Source organism: Vespa velutina, chromosome 12, assembly GCF_912470025.1.
Source record: "Vespa velutina chromosome 12, iVesVel2.1, whole genome shotgun sequence".
Taxonomy (NCBI): Eukaryota; Metazoa; Arthropoda; class Insecta; order Hymenoptera; family Vespidae; genus Vespa; species Vespa velutina.
The window spans coordinates 1768834-1784164 of NC_062199.1; the positions used below are offsets into that span (position 1 = coordinate 1768834).

General features: G+C 26.5%; 6 protein-coding genes and 1 long non-coding RNA gene across 16 annotated transcripts in view; 3 read left to right on the forward strand and 4 right to left on the reverse strand.

Moving 5' to 3' along the window:
- Positions 1-517: 517 nt before the first annotated feature.
- On the reverse strand, positions 518-2576 carry LOC124953348 (ubiquitin-conjugating enzyme E2 S). 2 transcript variants are annotated; one of them, XM_047504586.1, is made up of 5 exons: positions 2406-2572; positions 2000-2147; positions 1340-1530; positions 1114-1242; positions 518-1017 (listed from the first exon to the last, which is right to left on the reverse strand). In XM_047504586.1, the coding sequence occupies exons 1-5, from the start codon at positions 2421-2423 to the stop codon at positions 865-867; spliced, it is 639 nt and encodes a 212-aa protein (XP_047360542.1). In that variant the 5' UTR covers positions 2424-2572; the 3' UTR covers positions 518-864. The 2 variants fall into 2 exon arrangements, with proteins under 2 accessions (XP_047360542.1, XP_047360543.1); XM_047504587.1 differs by having other exon boundaries at positions 893-1029; positions 2406-2576.
- Positions 2577-2635: 59 nt separating this feature from the next.
- LOC124953350 (ADP-ribosylation factor-like protein 6-interacting protein 1) lies at positions 2636-4491 on the forward strand. The gene is made up of 6 exons (XM_047504589.1): positions 2636-2846; positions 2954-3116; positions 3401-3534; positions 3627-3864; positions 3939-4023; positions 4120-4491. Exons 2-6 carry the CDS (start codon positions 3090-3092, stop codon positions 4218-4220), a joined length of 585 nt encoding a protein of 194 aa, XP_047360545.1. The 5' UTR covers positions 2636-2846; positions 2954-3089; the 3' UTR covers positions 4221-4491.
- Positions 4492-5200: 709 nt separating this feature from the next.
- On the forward strand, positions 5201-6536 carry LOC124953264 (peroxisomal membrane protein 11B). Of its 2 annotated transcripts, XM_047504382.1 has the most exons (4): positions 5201-5293; positions 5546-5609; positions 5701-5816; positions 5893-6536. In XM_047504382.1, exons 2-4 carry the CDS (start codon positions 5554-5556, stop codon positions 6420-6422), a joined length of 702 nt encoding a protein of 233 aa, XP_047360338.1. In that variant the 5' UTR covers positions 5201-5293; positions 5546-5553; the 3' UTR covers positions 6423-6536. The 2 variants fall into 2 exon arrangements, with proteins under 2 accessions (XP_047360338.1, XP_047360337.1); XM_047504381.1 differs by having other exon boundaries at positions 5227-5609; positions 5893-6535.
- Positions 6537-6994: 458 nt separating this feature from the next.
- Positions 6995-11141, reverse strand: LOC124953265 (heme transporter hrg1-A-like). 5 transcript variants are annotated; one of them, XM_047504387.1, is made up of 5 exons: positions 10970-11081; positions 10719-10885; positions 10445-10603; positions 7383-7556; positions 6995-7261 (listed from the first exon to the last, which is right to left on the reverse strand). In XM_047504387.1, exons 1-5 carry the CDS (start codon positions 11044-11046, stop codon positions 7110-7112), a joined length of 729 nt encoding a protein of 242 aa, XP_047360343.1. In that variant the 5' UTR covers positions 11047-11081; the 3' UTR covers positions 6995-7109. The 5 variants fall into 5 exon arrangements, with proteins under 5 accessions (XP_047360343.1, XP_047360342.1, XP_047360341.1 ...); XM_047504386.1 differs by lacking the exons at positions 10445-10603; positions 10719-10885; positions 10970-11081 and adding exons at positions 7788-8010; positions 8598-8778; XM_047504385.1 differs by lacking the exons at positions 10445-10603; positions 10719-10885; positions 10970-11081 and adding exons at positions 7788-8010; positions 8402-8540.
- LOC124953269 lies at positions 9589-14079 on the forward strand. The gene is made up of 4 exons (XR_007102183.1): positions 9589-9603; positions 10721-11977; positions 12194-12339; positions 13762-14079. It is a non-coding gene; the product is annotated as an uncharacterized LOC124953269 (long non-coding RNA).
- Positions 10719-12622, reverse strand: LOC124953268. Its single transcript, XM_047504389.1, has 5 exons — positions 12450-12622; positions 12143-12300; positions 11807-11983; positions 11271-11637; positions 10719-10850 (listed from the first exon to the last, which is right to left on the reverse strand). Exons 1-4 carry the CDS (start codon positions 12620-12622, stop codon positions 11477-11479), a joined length of 669 nt encoding a protein of 222 aa, XP_047360345.1. The 3' UTR covers positions 10719-10850; positions 11271-11476.
- A 687-nt stretch (positions 14080-14766) lies between the features above and the next one.
- Positions 14767-15331, reverse strand: part of LOC124953263 — a 2361-nt gene continuing 1796 nt past the window's right edge. For 3 of the 4 annotated variants that reach the window (XM_047504378.1, XM_047504379.1, XM_047504376.1), the window contains one exon: positions 15186-15331. This exon is cut by the window's right edge and continues 558 nt beyond it. Coding sequence is in view for 1 of the 4 variants with exons in the window: in XM_047504380.1 (XP_047360336.1) it covers positions 14967-15067 (101 nt within the window). In the remaining 3 variants the exon portion in view is untranslated. Of the gene's footprint in view, positions 15068-15185 lie in introns of those variants that run through there. The other variant, XM_047504380.1, reaches the window with a different exon arrangement.

Consider the following 15331-nt stretch of genomic DNA (forward strand, 5'->3'; position numbering starts at 1 on the left):
TTTGTAATATACGTTCCAAATGTTGTTCTCAATCATTGATATATATGTATATATCATATACATATATATATATATATATATATATTACCACTATACATAGATGATACCTGATAGTGGATTAAGGCTGTGATATATGTTAACTAGTCAAATCATATCAACATTATGATTATTTAACTATGCAGTATTGGGCATGTAATATAATGTATTATGACTTTATATTGATACTTGACAGCAAAGGAACCGCAATGCAGCTATGCAAGACTGAAGAAAAGAAACTGACGATCAATAACTAAATAAAAAATGAATAATATTCTCTCAACAATTTAATTCTTCTTGCTTACCTAAAATATAATCCTTTTAAGTATATCCTGTTTTTATTTTATATACATATCTTCTTTTTTTGTATAGTACTTTGTAATTAAGGATGCACGAAGAATTATCTTTGCAAGCATGATCTGATACCGTTAAAGAATTATAAAGGTTAAAAAAAAAAAAAAAAGAAATTCCTAATTTCATATATGGAGAACAATTCATTTTATTTAAATAATCACACGATTTGTCATTTTGTACATATGTAAAAATATTTACTAATAGAGGCCACAGATTGGGCCTAACGACTGTTAAACTCAGCCCACGATTGCAGAGATCACTACAGAATTGTACTTGCTTTTTCATATAATTTAGGAAGTCATCACGCACTGACTCTATAAATTAATTTTCTAAATGCTTAATAATAAGATCAGTCGAGTTTAGATAATAAATTTTTTACTATGCAATAATAATAATTGTGTACAATACGAGGCATCTTTAGCACACCAGTGTTTTTAAATTATAAAAAAGATAAAAGGGGAGACTGATTTTCTCTTATAATCTTTTAAGCGTTCTTTTTTTATCTTTTAACATTTTTTTCTTTTCTGCTGTTAGTTTTTTATCACCTGCGTGCTTTTTTGGCAGGGGTCCTCCGACTTCAGAGGAAGTGCAGCTTTCCAGACCTGCTTTACTGCCTTTTCCACCGCCCTAGAAATATTGCTATGATTACTTTTACAAGTCTTTAAGGTAAATCAACAACGAATAAAATATAGTAATTTATAATTATTGCAATGACATTTTTACCTGCGCATGTATTTCTGTCATCATCTTTGCCCTTTCAGAATAATCATCATACCTCTCTAATAATAATTTACCAGCCTCTTCATTTAATGCAGATTCGGCATTTGGCACTATCAATAAACATTTTACTGTCTATAAAGAAAATTAAAATTCAAAAGAGATTATTAATATTAATTTATTACATTGTAATATTAATATATCATTTTTATATATAGATATATTATTTTACCAATAATATATGTTGAATTCCGAGGTCTGATTTCCAATCCTTTTTCAACGTATTAACACATATTTCACCATTTTTCGCAACATTAGGATGAAAAATTTTTGTAAGGAAAAATGCCTTTGGTGGTCCTTGAGGAAAATCTTTACCAAGAGCTAATTTAACTCTAAAAAATCCACCGGCATACGGTGTTCCAGCTAGAATATAAAAAGATCAATATGAACAACATACAAATAATTTACATTTATTTTACTAATTCCAAAGTTATCTAAAGCAAAAGTAACAGTAGAATTTCTTTTTATCATATATTATCTAATCATTATCACCTTTGTACTTATTCTTTCTATCATTTAAAATAGATAAAATTTATTCATTCTTTTCTTTATCTGTTCGATCAGGCTAAAATTCAAATTTATCTTGAACGATACAGAGAATAATACAATTTATACTTAAATGCAAGTTACAATATAGAATTGGATAAAAATGACATTCAAGTAAGGTTATGGTCGAATAAAAGCGTAATCTTTTTTTCATTTTTTCTTTTTTTCTTTCTAAACATTTTTTTTTCTTCTTTTTTTTTTTCCTTTCTTTCTTTATATATAGTAAATTTATTATACAATCTCTATGATTGTTCCATTGGTTATAATAAAACAATATTGAACTTACAGGGACCTTCGATGATAGCTTGAATGTCTGTGACATCTTCCTCGTTTAAAATAACGCGTATGCCCTCGGGTGGTTGAGTCGTTAGCTCGGTCATTTCTTTTGCCACACGGCGTATTATTTGTGGCGAAAGATTTTCAACATTTGATATCTATGAAGGGGAGAGAGAGAGAGAGAGAGAGAGAGAGAGAGAGAGGGAGAGAGAAAGAGAGAGAGAGAGAAAAAAGATATATATATATATATAAACAAGGAAGGAAGAAAGAAATAAAAAAACGTGCATCTTATCTCTTTTTCGCGGCGAAGTGTCATTCTAACGAGTATATACGGTAGATACGATCCAGAAGGTAAACAAAGCCTCTGTCAGACGATAGAAACTTTTTTTATGAAGGAAAAACAATTGGATACTCACTGAACTCACAGCGGCCATATCCTGTTGTAATTTTTTTTTATTATTTTTTCCTATTATTTTCGACTAAACGCGTTTTAGTCGCGCGTATTTCAGATAGAACACAGGAATACCTTTAACGTCACAGCACCAGCAGCACGGCATCGCCTGCAATAAGCAACATTTTGAACTGATAGCCAATCGCGTGCGAGTCTCTTACCACATACATAATCTCGAAACCAAAAGTCGATTCTCTCGGAGCGCTTTCGTGTTTTTTTCGCCAAGTAAAGAAAAGCCTCCTCCATACCCTAATATAAGAGTTTAATATATCTCTGATCGTTTACTCGATATAAATTAATATTAACAACAACAACAACAATAAAATAAAAAAAAATATATATATACATATATATGTGTATATATATATATATATATATATATAAGGAATTGATCTCATCGAAGCCGGTATGTGACGTACCTTTTTTTTTTTTTTTTTTTATATATATATATATATATATATATACGCTTCTCCACTCGCAGTGTTACCGATCAGAAAAATCTTTTTCTTTTAGATCTTGAAATATCGCAGTGCTTTGCGTTCCGCCGATCTTTTTCTCGGCGTCAACATATATACGCGCCCCTTTTTTCAACTCAACGAGAACTAAATTTAAATACATACTATCTGCTCGTATTCTTTTTTTGGACACGATGCCAGACAACGCGAGCTCCGAAAAGGTAATACTTTTTTCTCTCTCGATATATTATATTATCTTATTCTCTCAAAAGTAATTTTCTCTTCAGGGCGCGCACTTCTTTGAAAGCGTCTGAATCAATCTCATTGATTATTAAAAGAGAGCGTCATCTTTGTCCTGAGAAAATCAATGACAATGAAAAAGATTTCTTCTTTTTCTTCTTCTTCTTATTCTTCTTCTTCTTCTTCTTCCTCTTTTTTTTTTCTCTACTTCTTCTTCTTCTTCTTCTTCTTCTTCCTAGTTCATCAGTTTTTATTTTCTTTTTAGGAGAAGCATATGAAGCAGTTGAAGAGAAAAATGGAATGCTGGCGTGAAGTCGTTCTTCCATTAAACTCTATTTTGTTGTGGGAAAGACCTTGGTATCCTGCATTAATTCTTGGCCTTACTACGACTGTATTTTGGTAAGTTCCCAATTCTTTTTATATAGATCATGTTATTTCACTTTGTCAAAGAATAATTCTCTTTTATCGTCATTTTATATACATTATTTTAGTATGATTTGGATGTTGGAACCAGCATTACTCACGTTAATATCTCTGTCCTTACTTGTATTGGCTCTTATTGATTACTTTGTCCCAACTATTATTTCTATTTTTTGTACGGCTGATAGTTGGACAGGACAAAAAGAAAAGAAATTAAATGAAATTTGTCATGATCTATCCGAGGCAATTCTTCAATTACAAAGTTTATGGAGATCCGTTGTTAATATACGTAACAGTCGTCCTAACTTAGTAAGTTTTTATCAATAAACATATTTATACAAATAATTTGTAAATAGATCTATATAATATATTCTTTATTACAGTATTATGGAACAATTATGATCTTTCTGATGCTTTTTGCATGGCTTGGAAATACAATTAATAATCTTCTTTTATCTTATATAGCAGGTAAATATTTTTCAAGATACTTCATCTGTAATATTTCTATAGATTGTTAATGTAACCAATTTCTTTTTTTTTTTTGTTTCTTTCTTTTTCTTATAGTTAATGCTGTCTTACTTACACCGGGATTTAAATACAAGGGAAGAGCGCGATCCGCCGTAAAATACATTCACAATTATTTAATTCAAGAAAAATTATCATAAAACATTGGTCTCCGTGCATGTATTATTTATTCTTCATTCTCTTCATACACTTCGTTTGATGCAATTAAATTAGTGTTATTTATAATGTACATGCTACCTAATGGTATATCGCAATGGTTTATATACATTTAATGGTATTACTTTTTAAAGGAAAAACCAAAGCTCTCTGCTTTCTAAAAATATTATAATGGACACTTTCCATTTATTGATTGCAAATTAATATTAAATGACTGAAAGTAACATAAATGGAAAGCATCCTATATATATGACAGTGTTGTTTATTTTTTTTTCTTCCTCCTTTTTTTTTTTTTTTTTTTTTTTTTTTTTTAATACAGCATTGTATTGAATAATCTGTTTAAAACACTTTATTTTATATCACATCTAGATGTATTTGTTCAATATTTCTTATGGTAATAAAACAATTATTATACCTTCTTTTAATGTTAGCTCATAAGTTTCACATTAAATTGAGTCAACTTCTTCTAATTATAATTATCAATATTTTTTCAGTTTCATTTATCTGAAATACTCTGTTTTAATAATCATATATATATATATATATATATATATATATATATATATATATTTAAAAAGAAACTTAAGTATTTGATTTCAGTATTGATAAGCTACAATATTGATAATAATAGTCACATGAATATTAAGTAAGGCATAATTTGGATATAAAAATATTTTCTCAATATTTAAAACTTGATTTCTTTTATAAATAATTAAATGTTTTTCCATGAGTGTATTAAAATTTAACTTAAAAATAAAAAAAGTATTTGTCAATTTATATAAAAAATATACTTTTATTTTCTCAGTATTAAAATTGTACACACACTAAAGATCATAGGGATTTTTTTTCTTTTTTTTTATAATAATAATAATAATAATAATAATAATAATAATAATTTGATATATTTTGCTTTAATAATTATTATTATGTTCCTTCTGTATTTCATATAAACACATTTATCTACGCATATATACAATACACAATTCGATGTTGTATTATTTTATTTTATTCATTAAAGATGGCGCTGACTATGTAAAGTTGAAGTGCATATTTATTTGTAAGTTTTAAGTTTTTATGTCCGTATATTAATAATTTATACTTTGATCCTTGACACAAACGTGATATTAACAATATTTAAATGCGATAAAAAATTTTAATGAAGTCATACAACACAATTTGATTCCTTAAGCAATATTTATGTCGGTGTATGTAATAAGAAAAGTTTGGTGAATTTATTTTGATTCTTATTAATATAATTTTTCATGTGTATACATACATATATATATATATATTATATGTAAAAAACAAGAAACAAAAATGGATATAATAATAAAATTAAATGAACAAACTGCAGGGAGGGATAAAATTATCAGGTAAGTAAAATATTACTACTTATTTGTTTATTTATTTAATAAAGTAGTAATAAGAAATTATACGAGTAAGATTAATAATTATATCTTACAGATTGTTACAATATGGAAGTAGAACTTGCTGGTATTACGCACAAAATGTAAAGAGTACAAGACAATCTTCTGACGTTCTACGTAGTTTGGAATATACTTTTAGTTCTTTCAGAAAATGTAGTTGTTTTCTATAAAATATATTTTTATCGTTGGTTGATATATATTTTTTTTTACATTTTGTTTTGTTTTACAGTACTTCGTCTTGGAAGATGCTTGGACAGCTTGTATTCAGCTCTTTTAACAATGAAATGTCCAGATTTAATTGTAAGAATTATATTGACATTATCAAAAATTGCCAATGCTTTGTTCCTTTTAGCAGATCATATTATTTGGGTAGGCCGTGTAGGAATCTTCCGTGTTGACATAGAAAAATGGAATAAAGTTGCTAATAAATATTGGTTAATGAATATTATATTAAATTTAGTTAGAGATGTCTATGAAATTGTTAAAATTTTAGAACAAGAAAAGTTCTATTCTTCTAAAAGATTTTCCATGGTATCTAAATGTAAATCAACAATTAATTATGATACATTATTATATTTAAAAGATCATAAAGATATTGTTATGGATACTATTAAAAATGGATGCGATTTATTTATTCCATTAACAGCATTAGGCTATACTAAGTTAACACCTGGAGTTATAGGTATCTGTGGATTGATTTCTTCAATGGTAGGAATTTATACATTAGTTCATCCGTTATATAAATTAAAACCATCATAATTATAATATATGAAATGTAAGTTGTAAAGTGTATCATATAATTATTCTTTTATCATATAATTATTCCTTTTATAACTTCATTAAACAATCTTGAAGATAAATTTATTAGATAATTTATTTTATAGGCTAGTTTAATTTATATATTATACTTTGTTTATTGTATTACATATTATATATTATTTATATATGTTATGTTATTTAGTGTTATTTTTAATCTTATACTTTCTTGATTATTCTTTATAGTTTATTATTTACAATTACTAGATCAATGGTTTCTTTTTTTGTACTGGGTCTAAGAGTAATATGAAATATTTATATGCATATATAAACATATGTAAATATACACGCGTACATGTATATTTGCATTTATTTTTTAACTAAGATATTTTTTATAAATGATACATGTTAATGTATAGTTCGATATAATTTAAAGAACTTTTTATCCAGAATTATTTTTAATAAAACATTTTACAAAGCTAATAACATTTTTAATTTTTGTATAAATTTGATAAATATTACATAACTATTAATCAAGGAATAGGATATAATTAATGTCGAAAAATAAAAAAGTATTCTCCCTTATCAGATTTATTTATGAATTACGTATAGATAACTCTGTTATAATCTTACATTTATATATATTTTTGATTAGAAAAATATGAATATTTAAAGAAAATATAAAAATCTTTAAGCAGTACTTTCATTAAGAATAGGAGCTGTTCCTTCTTGGATAAGTAATTCATATTTATTGGAGTAAAACATCAACAAGATACCCCACGTTCCACAAATAAAAGCCCATACTGCAGTAATAGCAGTACTTTGAAAAATTGGTACTATAGCTACAATAAAAATTTAATCCTTTATAATAAAACATTTAATAATTGATTGAATCAAATTACAAATGATATAACTGGTATAATATCTTATAAGTGAAATTTGTAAGATTTAAGATTTACTTACGGATTGATTGATAAAACGTTAGAAAGAGATACCAAATTAATGCAGTCATACCAGAAACTGCACTAATAAATCCTACAACATTTAAATTGCGCAATGTAACTCTGGTATGCCATCTGTCTAAACTTTCTTTGCCTTTTACCCAGTGCAAATGGAAACAAACACCGGCTAATATACCTGAGAATTATATGAAATTGTTTCTTTTCTTTTTTTTTATACAAGATAAATAACAATATATATTATATTATATATTATGTATATTACTAGAAGAAAAGTATCTATCATATTTTCTTCAGTCGCAATTTTATAATGTATGTGCAAACTTTTTTTTTTTTTTTTCTATGTTTTATTATTATTATTATTGTTATTATTATTATAGAATAACATTATGAAATAAATCATACTAACCTGATAAAATCGACCAAAATCCAACTTCATGATTTCCATAACCAACGAATAATACAAAGAATGCAATTATACCAAAAAGCATTCCCTTAGCACTTATAATAAGATGTATCAAAACATCTCGAGACATGTTTTTTTTATTGTTCTAAGATACGAACGAGTTTGTACTGGTCCAATATGATGTAGCAGACGGTGTGTAGGCTCTATCAGTTGCATGCTTTCTTCACTGAAGAACACATACACACAACTCAAGTCAATTTACATGATGCACATGCATATAATCAAATCCAACATACTAAATTAATCTATAATATTTCAAATGCTTCGATTACTCTTAGCAGATGATATTATTTCAATAAATCGTATAGGATTTCTTTTCATAAAAAAAAAAAAAAAAAATAAAAAAAGAAAGAAAGAAAAAGAAGTAGATCGTTAATAAGTAGTGATCAATGATATATATTGTATTAAATTTAATGAGATACGTCTATGAAGTCGTGAAAACTTTCGTATGAGAGAAAAGAATTATATTCGCGTTTAGGAGAGTCTCTATGATATCAAAATTTAGATCAAGTATGATGCGTTTTTATGTTTTAAAAAAATTGCAAAAATATTATTACGGATATAATTAAAAATGGATGAGATTTATATTTTTTTTACGATATACAACATTGCGTTATATTAAACGTGCATTATACTAAAAATTATAAGTTTATAGGTAACTGCGTATTATTAATCTCTTCCATGGCAGGATTTTATACGTTCGTTTATTCATTATATAAGTTAATTCTGCCATAATGATAATGCAATACTTACATGATATGTAAATTACAAAATGTATTATATAATCGTATCATTTTTTATTATTTTATAAAAACAATTTTTATTAACAAGTTTTAAAGACAGACTTATTCAAGTAATTGACTGTATAGGTTAGTTTAATTCATTCATTATGGTGTTATTTGTAATTATATATGGTAAATTATAAGATATCAATGATTTTTTCTCTCTCTCTCTCTCTCTTTTTTTTGTTAAATTTAAAAGTAATGAAATAATTTTATATTAATACATGTGTGTGTGTGTGTGTGTGTGTTTATATACAAAACAGTAATCAAAATAAACAGAAGACGCAACAAGTGAGACAATAGGAAATGCAACAAGTGATAAAAACAAGGGATATAATACGATTATTACATAATAACATTTATAATCTTTCGAAGATTAAAAGATTATCATTGTCGAAGATAAAATCTTTTGATAAAAGTCAGGAATATTATTGATTGATAAGTATTGACCGTATACGACGATATATTGTTTCGTTTTATCAATTTGAAATTCCCTCCATTTGTTGTAGAGAAATGGGGAAGCAGTTCGCTCGTTGGAATTGTACTCTTTCGAGAAGCAGCAATCCTTGGAGTAAGTGAGTTAATCTTTTGATTTATTTTATTTTATTCATTTATTTTACTAAGATATTATTTATTTCTTTGAAAATTTGTAATTGAAAAAAATTAAAAAAAAAATGAATTTAATCATAATCGATTAAAACGATATGTTAGAGAAATAGAATGAGAAAGTGTGTGTGTGTGTGTGTGTGTTATGTATGTGTCAGAAAGAATGAGAGAGTAAAAAGATATAATTCTGTTAAAAAAAAAAAAAAAAAAAAAAAAAAAAAAAAATTTCGAAATAATTTTTTAAGCTTCATGTAACGACATATTTTATTTCGTTTCATCAGTTTGAATTTCCCACCACTTAATGAGGGAAGATGGAGGAAGTACGCTCATTGGAATCACTCTTTTTCATGAAGCAGAAACCGTTCGAACAGGTAAGCAATTATCGTTAGTCTTTATTTTAAATATATATATTTTTTAATATTTTGTAAATGATTATGTAGATTTATACAAAATTGAACGTTCGGAGAAATAAATAAATTTTCATAGTGAATAAAGACAAAACGTGTATGAGAAAGATAAAGAATGAGAGAGAGAGAGAGAGAGAGAGGGAGGGAAGGTATAGAAAGAAGAAGGGGAAGGAGGGAGAAACCGATAGGATAAGATTTGTAGTCTTTTTTTTTTGTTTTGTTTTGTTTACATTCAACGATGTATTGCTTATATTCAACGGTCTGAATAGGATTTAGCTTGAGCAAGTAAATAAAGTACTAAGGGATAAAGGTAAAAGTAGATATGAAGTGTAACATGAAAAAATTCTGCTTCGTCAAAAAGAATAAAATATCACGTAGCAAGTATATTCTTCAGTTCATACGCAAGTATTTATTTATTACATTTATATTATAAAATATTCTATATATATATATATATATATATATATATATATATGTATATATATATATATGTTTAACGTTAATTTAATTTAGAAAAATTTCGTTTTTTTTTCCCTAACATAACCCCTATCTCATTAAATTTCTTTACAAAAATCAATTTCTTTCTCTTTTATTTCCAATTGTTTCTTCTTTGTTAATTCTTTTTCTTTAATATGCGAAAGAAATTCAATATTGTGTAACATAATTAAGCCTCCTGTTCGTCCATGTGTATCTTGATACATTGACAAACCACCATGTAAATATTTTGGCCTTGAATAGCCAAATACTGAAAAGATTTATTATAATGATCATTAGAATTAATTAATTAAAAGTAGTCATTGAATACTTCGTTTGGATGTAGCCGGTGGAGCTAGAACTTTTTCCTCATGCGGATCAAAGTATAATTTTCTGATATATGCAAATAATTCGCTTTGGAAATTAATCTCTTTGGACGTTTTCTCTTTTTCTTCATCTTCTTTTTCAAGTTCGTCTTTATGGATTCTCCCTATATAAATAAATAAATAAATAAATAAATAAATATATATATTGTATATAATATAATATGATAGATAATTTGTATGTAATATTTTAATTAGATAAACTAGAAATTTTTTTCTTACAGGGATCTTTATAGCTAACTTGATAGATTGTTCTAGTATTATCCAATATTTGTTTCTGCACAAGTTTTTCTGCAGCCTCATCAAATTTAGTTGGTATAGAAGCCAAACATGGATCAATCTGCCAATCCTCTTCTATACGATCAGCAAAACAATCAGAATGAACGAATCTAATTCCATCGGTAACATAGATATTTTATTATAATTAATTTCTTAATAATATTATTCTATTAGAAAATATGTAAAATATTTACGAATGTCTCAATGCTTGTGATTTTTTTTTGAATTGATGTCTGTATTCAGTGTTAAATATTCTACATGAATCTGTCATATTTTTTCATGTTTCCTATATCTTCGTTTAGGTATAATAGAAATTTATTTGAGGTTAGTTCTTATATTTTTTTGTTATTAGCAAAAGATAATCATGTTTTGTTTGTTTAAGATCAAAATTGACGTTTGAAAAGTCACGTGATTAGGCGGAACGTCGTAATGCCATCTAGCGTTATTTATGCTACACTAACATGTATTAATTGTATTAATTAATTATTTTCTTACAAATTGTGGGTCTCCATGAGCAGCAACCTCCTTGTGGTGAGACCTGGTAATTGATATTACTTGCGTTATAGAATTTTATATATTTGTAACTATTAACGCAAGTACTGTCAAGCTAATGGCTGCTACTTTTTTTTTTTTTTAGTGTGAACATTTGACAGATATAGACAAATATATGTTCTTTCTTTCGATTAATTAATTAAAGATTGTTATTGAAATCTGCAATCTCCAAATCTATTTCTCGAAGAAGGCAACGGTTCCAGATATTGTTGGCGATTTCTCATATTACATAATCCCAGTCTACTGAAATTATCTTCGTATTCTGTTCTATTAGTAAATGGTTCATTCCAGAGAGTGAAGGTTTCTGGAACTGTATATATATAATTTTTCTAATTAGTTTAGAAACGATTTAGATATGGCTTAAAAATAAGCTTAGAACAAATTTATATACAACTTATAAATTATTTTTATGAACAGAAAAGGTATATATATTTACATATATAACGAATGAAAAATCATAAATATAATGTTTGTCTTACCTGTCAATAGGTTGATAGTTTTAGCAGGTTCAATAGTTGGTCTTTCAATAGCTGAATATCTAAATCTAGTTGGATCTCTGTAAGCGTTTCTTAGATCAGTAATTGCTGGTTTGATAGGAGCACCGATAGGAGAATCAACAGCTGCCATAAGTGTTCTATAATGGGCTATAGGTAATTCTGAAATCATTTCATATAATTTCAATTTTATTTGAATTGAATTGAATTTCATTTAAATTTTATTTTCATTTATTTTAATTTAGTTTAATTTTAATATTAATTTATACGTAAGACTCGTTATTATTTATTATATTTCAATCTTATTTATTTATAATTTACCTCGTTTTTCATAATCAATTTCGTAAAGACTTTTTATTGTTTCATCGTCAGTTTCACAGGTACTGTTCAACAAAGTCGTCGTGAGATTTGCCATTTCATGATTAACAGCTATCAATTCATCTTGAAGTCTTCGTTCTTTATTGGCCAGCTGAACGTATCTTGAGAGATATAGAAAAAAGAAAAATCAAGTTAGACGTGTAAGTTTAGACTTTTCAATTTTTATTTACAAATATATATATATATATATATATATATGTATATAGATATATATATAGATATTTAAGGAATGAAGAAAAAAATATTGTACCTTTTTTTGTCGGTTTGAAAACCATGAACATCGCATTTGCAGTCTTCTTCTTTAGGTCTATGAAGATATAATCGGATACCGGTATCCATAGGAGGTTGCGCAGGTTTAGTAAGAAGTGGTTTAGGATTAGGCCATATGAAATCTTTTTGAGTAATCGTTGTAAAAGTATCCATGATGATATTTGCCATATTTCATAAAGAAAATTTAATTCAATTTCGATTAGGGAAAGTTAAAGAAAAATTCACAGAGAATTTTGGGTCCGAAAATTTATTCAAACGTTCTATGACAATGATCTGTCAGTAGGTTCTGATTTTTTGGATAGATTAGAGGGCATAATCGTTTGAAAAAACCATATTGTAGTATCCTTCGTCATGATTATGCTGGCAAGCGTGATTTTGTATAAAATATAATATAGAATTGAATTGAAAAGAATTTGGACGATATTCGTTGTGTTTGAATCGGTTATTATGCCGAATTTCATCATTCTCTTTACTATTAATTTAAATATTTTTTTTTTTAATTAAAGGTAATTAAAGCTATCCACCACTATTGTATGTAATATACATATATATATATATATATATATATACATATGAAGTTATCAGATTTTTAATTTTAAGAAAGAGTGGGGAAGAAGTACATACGTGGATTTAATTCCGTGTTGTATTTATTGATTCGTTAATTAAAATATTTTAGAATGGTTTTTTTTTTTTTTTTTTTTTATTATAATGAAATAGCATAGAATAATTTTTGCATATAGGAATTTTATAATAATGAGTAACTAGGTATACTGTGTGTTAAATATTATATTTTCTATAATATTAACGAATCAATAACACATTTATTGATTCGTTAATATTATAGAAAATATCTCGAGAATATTATTTTATTTTTTAATATTAATTGTCGATAGGATTATAAGTTCTTCATATTAAATATTAGAAATAGCATAGAATAATTTCAGAATATAGAAATTTCATAATAAAATAGTTAATATCATATAATACTTTAGAATAGATTCTATTTTTTTTTTTTTTTTTTTTTCTTATAATAGGAGAATAGAGTATATTATAATTTTTCAACATAGAAATAATATATAATATATAATAATAATAATAATAATCATAATCATCATCATCAACGCACGAATTGAGATATCAAATGGAAGTTGTAGACGTGTCGCTGTATTTACGTAAAACTTGAACATTTTCTGGATTATGTAGATCATGTTCTTTTTCAATTTTACGATCAACAACATCAATAGAATTTAATACATAATTTCTTGATTCTATTCCAATGCGTTTCTTCTTAGATCTTTGCGAGTATTGTTCCAATTTGTTTGGCTCGACTGACGAGCAAAGAAGTTCTTGCGGATTGGTGGACGTTAACTTTAGAAGTACCTGATCCTGCGACTGATTGCACGTCTTCTTCTGAACTCGACCTGTCGTCGTGGTGAAAATAGGTCTTGTCGTTTCTTGAATGCATCCGCAATCCAGACGGGTGATCGTCGTCATCGTGCCGCACGGTTCCAGACTCTAAAATTAAACGCGGAATTTCGAAGGGAACTCTATCGGAGGGATATATGTCTGAGCTAGGAATTGAAATTAATAAATAGTATATTCGTTCTGGATCAAGTTTTTTTATTTTTTTTTTTATTTTTTTTTTTTTTTTATTTTTATTTTTATTTTTAAGATTGTATCTAAATAAACCTCCGTATCAGGAGAGATACACTTTCTAATTGTTGAATCAAACAAAAAAAAAAAAAAGAAAAAAAATAATGATTTGACGTACCTTTATATCATTCTTTAATCGATCACCCAAATATGGCTGAAGAAAATTCGAATTTTGTATCCTATTATTATTATTATTACTTTTATTATTATTATTATTATTATTATTAATAATATTGTTATTATTATATTTCAATGATGACAATTCGGTCCTTGGATTTGCATTAAAATAATCGCCGATTAGTTTCCTTATCTCATGAGAATAATACTTTTCAGTTATGTCTCGTCTTCTTTGTAATTCTTTAAGTTTTTGTAACTTTTGCATAGCTAGCATCGCCTGTGAAACATTTGGATAATCGTAGATGTAACGATGATTGCGACGAAGGAATGCATCGTTTTTTTGTTTGACAGATAAATTCTTTATATCTGGATCGGTCAGATAGTCATCGATCTATAATACATAAGAGTTAAATTAAATATTTCTAAGTTTTATGCGAGATTTTGTCATCCTAATTTTCTTCTTTTCTTTTCTTTTTCTTTTTTTTTTTTTTTTTTTTGTAAATATTATATGTAACAATCTAAGTCTCAATTTGGTAAATTGATATAAATATATATGAAATAAGAAATTATAGTAATTAATTCGAAATTTATTCTTAGATGACGAGAAGACTGACATTTCCGTCCACTTCAATAAGAATCGTCTCTTCCGACGTTTTCTCCTCTGATCGTTTGAGATCATGTTCACTCGAGCACGTGTTAGGCTGATAAATATTCGACGCTGTAGATCTTAAAGGATGAGAGTGTAAATTTTGGCTCCAACCAGTGTCCAAGGTAGACGATGCCCTAAGCGTATTTTTTCTTGTATTCTCTCCAATTTTCGCTGACCGTCTTGAACAGAAATACATATATACATATATGTATACATAAGTATTAAATGAATTTATTTAATAGTACATATATATATATATATGTATGTATGTATGTATGTATGTATATATATATTTTTTATAAATTATATATAATTAGAAAGGGGTTAGAGAAAAAATTAGAATTACTTGTTAGTCATGCTGGAACTCCTCAAGCGATTAGTACTCATTGTAATTACTATGATTTATAATTTTTATTTATAAATATACGCGTTCATTATTACAA

Bases quoted from the DNA above. Each gene is read 5' to 3' on its own strand.
- LOC124953348 (XM_047504586.1), bottom strand. The intron at 1,531-1,999 runs GTAAGTTCAATA...TTTATATTCTAG, and splicing joins AGCTATCATCGAAGGTCCCT to CTGGAACACCGTATGCCGGT. The intron at 1,018-1,113 runs GTAAAAATGTCA...CAATATTTCTAG, and splicing joins TGACAGAAATACATGCGCAG to GGCGGTGGAAAAGGCAGTAA.
- LOC124953350 (XM_047504589.1), top strand. From the start codon at position 3,090: ATGCCAGACAACGCGAGCTCCGAAAAG. The intron at 3,865-3,938 runs GTAAGTTTTTAT...TCTTTATTACAG, and splicing joins GTAACAGTCGTCCTAACTTA to TATTATGGAACAATTATGAT. The intron at 4,024-4,119 runs GTAAATATTTTT...TTTTTCTTATAG, and splicing joins TCTTTTATCTTATATAGCAG to TTAATGCTGTCTTACTTACA.
- LOC124953264 (XM_047504382.1), top strand. From the start codon at position 5,554: ATGGATATAATAATAAAATTAAATGAACAAACTGCAGGGAGGGATAAA. The intron at 5,610-5,700 runs GTAAGTAAAATA...TATATCTTACAG, and splicing joins GGGAGGGATAAAATTATCAG to ATTGTTACAATATGGAAGTA. The intron at 5,817-5,892 runs GTAGTTGTTTTC...TTTGTTTTACAG, and splicing joins TTTTAGTTCTTTCAGAAAAT to TACTTCGTCTTGGAAGATGC.
- LOC124953265 (XM_047504387.1), bottom strand. From the start codon at position 11,046: ATGACAGATTCATGTAGAATATTTAACACTGAATACAGACATCAATTC. The intron at 10,886-10,969 runs GTAAATATTTTA...CGATGGAATTAG, and splicing joins TCACAAGCATTGAGACATTC to ATTCGTTCATTCTGATTGTT. The intron at 7,557-10,444 runs GTATTCAATGAC...TATAATTCTCAG, and splicing joins ACCGGCTACATCCAAACGAA to GTATATTAGCCGGTGTTTGT.
- LOC124953268 (XM_047504389.1), bottom strand. From the start codon at position 12,622: ATGGATACTTTTACAACGATTACTCAAAAAGATTTCATATGGCCTAAT. The intron at 12,301-12,449 runs GTACAATATTTT...ATATCTCTCAAG, and splicing joins TTTCAAACCGACAAAAAAAG to ATACGTTCAGCTGGCCAATA. The intron at 11,984-12,142 runs GTAAATTATAAA...AAATGATTTCAG, and splicing joins AATTGATTATGAAAAACGAG to AATTACCTATAGCCCATTAT.